Raw genomic sequence first — 4,418 nt, 5'->3', positions numbered from 1 at the left:
TATGTATATATATATACACATCGCATTTGTCAAACGTGGTATTTTATTTTGAAATTCGTTTGATTCTGAAAATTGACCGGATTCTGTTGTTGTTACTTTGTTTGATTTCCTGCCTAGCTTGACACATTCCCTCGCGGCTCGCGCAGAAAATAGACCAGACACAGTCGGTTAACATGGGCGCCGAAAGGAAACTGCCTTCTCTTCTCGGCGCTTCGAGGCTATTCGCGGCGCTTCCGCGGGCGGTGTGGCCCTGGCGTAAATCTGCGTGACGCTCGTGGCTCGACAAAAAAACTACATACATGCGATTGTGCGATAGGTACGATTACATAATGTTACAGGGTGTCTTATGCTACGTAGCCAACAGCCCCACCCTGTGGATTTTACCTGATATATCCGCCTCATGTAACAGTATGCTTCAGATTGCACAGCTGGCAAATACATGGAATTGAGACACAGCCTGACTTGCGTCGTTTATTCTGCACCTACGCGTATAACATATAAAGCCTGATTTATGGTCCTGCGGCGTACCTACGACGTATCTACGTCGTTGCCGTGACGCCATCGTGAACCCTTCGAACTCCATTTCGTCACGGTGCAATTCACCGCCAGAGCGCTAGGGAGCTGCGTTCCTTTCCTGAATGGTTATCGTCGTCTGTAGTTGATTCTTTGTTTAGCTTCCGGCTTTTCCGGTCACAGTGAACAATGTCGACCGTTAGAGAGAGAATCTTGCTGGAGTTGGAGTTGTTGGATGTCGAAGAAAGTATGTTAATACTGCAACATCTACATCGCAACAGAAGATGTTTAAAGATGGCAGGGATGGCGCAATCTGGAAATACGGAACCTTAAATGCGTTGCTACCAAGCAAACCAATCACAGCCCTCTTGGTCTGCACTGGGTCTGCGTCACCTTGACGTGTAGTTACATTCTTTGGGAGGTGCACGTCAGGCTACGCCAGGGGCTACGGCGAGCCTCCTGCGTAGCCACGTACCCTACGACGTAGGTACGTCATTGATTTAACGCAGGACCATAAATCAGGCTTAACAGCCTGTCACAGGACACAGCGTGATGATTAGAGGAGAAATAGCAGAGCATAAAGGTTCGGGTGGGGAAAAAATAACTCAACCAGTTAGGATTTTGCTAGAGAAGGAACTCGCCTGTTGATTTAAGTATATAGATCCAAGGGTACATTTTTTGTATTTGGGAACTGTTTAAATGTGTAATTTGTGGTAGATTACATTTTGTCAAATTATTAATACTGCATACAAAATCTGAATCTCACTCTGAGTTACTGTTGTTATTTACAAACTAAAGAAATTAGAGATCATTTTTGTTTAGTTTTTACTGAATATTTGAAGACAAACTGTTATGCTGACATGTAAACCTATATCACTTATTTTGTTGCAATTGTTTTTTGTTTTTTTTTAAATTAATAATACTTTTTTTTTAAACTAATTTGTCACAATGTCAAGAATATCGTTATTGCAAAAATACCCTGAAATAGGCTATATTATTATTTTAGGGCCATGTCATCCACCCCTATATGACGTACATTACTACTTTTCAATATCTTGTTCAATATTTTCTCAGCATCATGTGCAATACGATGTTTCAATATCATGGTCACATGTCAATGTAGTGCAATATAACTTTCTCAAAGCCATATGCAATAGGCCTACTACTTCTCACTGTTATATCATATACAATATAAGCTAACACTGATTATCAGGCGCAGTCTGCTTTTTTCCACAATTTTAGTTCGTTATTAGTAACTCTTGTATTTATCTTACTTCTGTTGTTACTTTATTAGGCACTGGTTTTTGCTTTTGCTCCTTTCAAACACTCCTTATTTTGTACATAATATTAATGCATTGTGCATTTTACAACTTCCTCACAGCTCACTCTTGTTATGAAGAACCCCATATAGACAGAGAAGTTTCTGGAAGCACACATCGTCCTAATCATTGAATTAGCAACGTTGAAACAGCACTGTTATTGCATAGTAATGTTAGCTAAACCGTAGCTAAGCACGGGCATTTCTCAGCATTTTTCTTTCAACAATAACTGCTAATTAAAGTAGGCTATTCAAACCTTCTCCGGTCCCACATGAAAGCAAATCCTGTGAACTCATCTGGCTGATATTTAATTCCATTTCAGAGGCGACAAGACTATACCCGCAACGACATTTGTGTTTGTAGTGAGACCAACATCCGGGTGAAAGGCAAGAGCATCTATAAGCAATAATAAAGCGCCCTCTACTGTTTTGGAAGACTTTATGACAATAGATAGACTGTGAGGTTGGCTGTAAACATTACACTGACTGTACGTATACAACGAATATGAACGCTAATAAACAACTGAGCCATTACAACAACGTTAAGACTCCTTGTCTTATTATTAAAAAAACTGGAGAACAAGTACTTTAGCAAGGTGTACCCTGCGCCTGCGCACTACCACCCAAATGTCTGTGTGGCACGTTTTGTTCTGATTGGAAAGCTTGTATGTGCAGCAGAGGTCTCACTCCCACATGCTTTTGTTACTGCGAAACCCGTGTTGGAACCTATGGTTGGAACCCGTCGGGTAGCGTTCACCTAGTTCAGTTAAAGGGGAACTACGCCCATTTTCAAAATTCATCCATGGTATTCCTATGCTCTAAGACAGAGCAGTAAAAGTGAACAGCTCTCTCCCAAATCCAAAAACTAGAGTGCTAAAACTCAAATTATTGATGTCATAGGGTATAAAGGCTGGAGCTGCTTCTTGACAATAAATGGCAAAAGATGTTATAGATGAGTGGTTCTCAACTGGTCCAGATTTCCCCTTAGTCATTAGTTGAAGTTCCACACAGTTCAATACATTCAGTGGCATCATACTTGCGTTTGGCCATGTCATGGAGCTGGTTTGCTGTCTCTGTTGTCTGATATTTCAAAATAAAGTGTGTTTATTACAAATTTGAAATATTCACGCTTGAACTTGGACTTGCAGTCCATTCAAAATTGACCCACAGCCCATTTTTAGACTGTGAGTCACCAGTTGGGAATCACTGTTCTAGGTGATACTGAGAGATACTGAGGGGAATGTTTTGAGTATAGGTACATTTTCTGTGTCAGAACTGAGAACACTACAATAGAATATGCCAAATCACGGTGATGTTATGCTAACAACAATCACATTCAGGTAGCAAAGGGGCAGTAGATTATATTTGCGAGGATATGTGAAGTTGACAAACTTGTTGACTTCTGTTGTCATTTTCACCCATAACAGTAACATTCAAAGATATGTAGTTAAATACTATGGTCTGTTATCTAACCTTTCTTTTGTGCTTATTTTATTTTAGCTAATGTAGGCCTACTGCTGTGGATGGGGCTGCAGCAAAATGTATTTTAACCACCTAAAAAAAATCAATATTAGTGTAAGTATATGCTATATTTGAATATTTGCTCCGCCATACCGTACACACTAACCAGTTAAAATCGCGATAGACCAGCAACTCTGTGTGCTACCAAGTAAAATGACTGTTTCTGTGAATGGAGTCTGGTGGCTTTGAAGTGGCAGCTCGGACCCAGCTGCAGACAAGATGACGGGCAAGGGCGCTGCCATATATCCAATCCATACCGGAAGTCCATACCGGAAGTTGGTCTGTGTATTATTCGCCGAAGAGGAAGAAGACAACGGAGAAGACAAAGAGAAGAATGCGAACAATACACGCACGACTAAGAGAAAGAGCGGTAAGGGAACAAGTCTTTTAATTATTAGAAAAGAGCGGTAAGGGAACAAGTCTTTTAATTATTAGAATTAGACAACTTTATTGTCATTGTACATTGCACAACGAAATTCTGTTCGGCACTTAGCACTAGCAGTAGTAGACTCACAAGTCAGTCTTTAGACGCTTTGCTTAACTAAAGACTGATGACTTTCTCCCTGATTTTGTGTTTAGATGGGCGGATACAGTTTCAGAGTTTAAAAAACTCCCTACGTTGCACAACCAATAGTAAATCTGCAGGGCGGTCCTTCGGTGGCTTGCTGAACTCTTGTGCTTGTAAACAGAGTCCCACTAGAAACACGTGTAGCGGAACAAAATGGCTCAGCCATACTCGCAGAAAACGCCGTCAAAGTTAGTGGATGTTTGTCGCGTTTGCGGCGACACATTCTCGCCAACTATAAGAAACAAACATAATCTTTTACAAGGCCATGATTCATCCGTCCGGCCAGACTATAGACTATAGAGGGAATCGCCTTGTTGTTTACAAGGCGATTCCCTAGTCTATAGTCCGGGTAGAAAACCAGCAGAGCTATATATATAACTTATATATATATATATATATATATATATCACATTTTTCACATCACTGTATCACCGTTTAGACTAATCCGATGTTTGTAAAGTCTATAAACACAATGATTGAACAAACATTACTATTTCT

At 40.4% G+C, this 4,418-nt stretch overlaps 1 protein-coding gene across 1 annotated transcript in view; it reads right to left on the bottom strand.

The window, feature by feature from the left end:
* nopchap1 (NOP protein chaperone 1) overlaps nt 1-2,236 on the bottom strand; it is an 11,847-nt gene extending 9,611 nt beyond the window's left edge. Inside the window, exon 1 of the mRNA XM_050034059.1 lies at nt 2,089-2,236. Within this exon, the coding sequence (XP_049890016.1) occupies nt 2,089-2,149 (61 nt within the window). The 5' untranslated portion in view covers nt 2,150-2,236. The remainder of the gene's footprint in view (nt 1-2,088) is intronic.
* Between the last annotated feature and the right edge of the window lie 2,182 nt (nt 2,237-4,418).

The sequence above is a fragment of the Epinephelus moara genome, chromosome 22, assembly GCF_006386435.1.
Source record: "Epinephelus moara isolate mb chromosome 22, YSFRI_EMoa_1.0, whole genome shotgun sequence".
In the NCBI taxonomy this organism is placed as follows: Eukaryota; Metazoa; Chordata; class Actinopteri; order Perciformes; family Serranidae; genus Epinephelus; species Epinephelus moara.
This window is presented reverse-complemented; position numbering and strand designations above follow the sequence as displayed.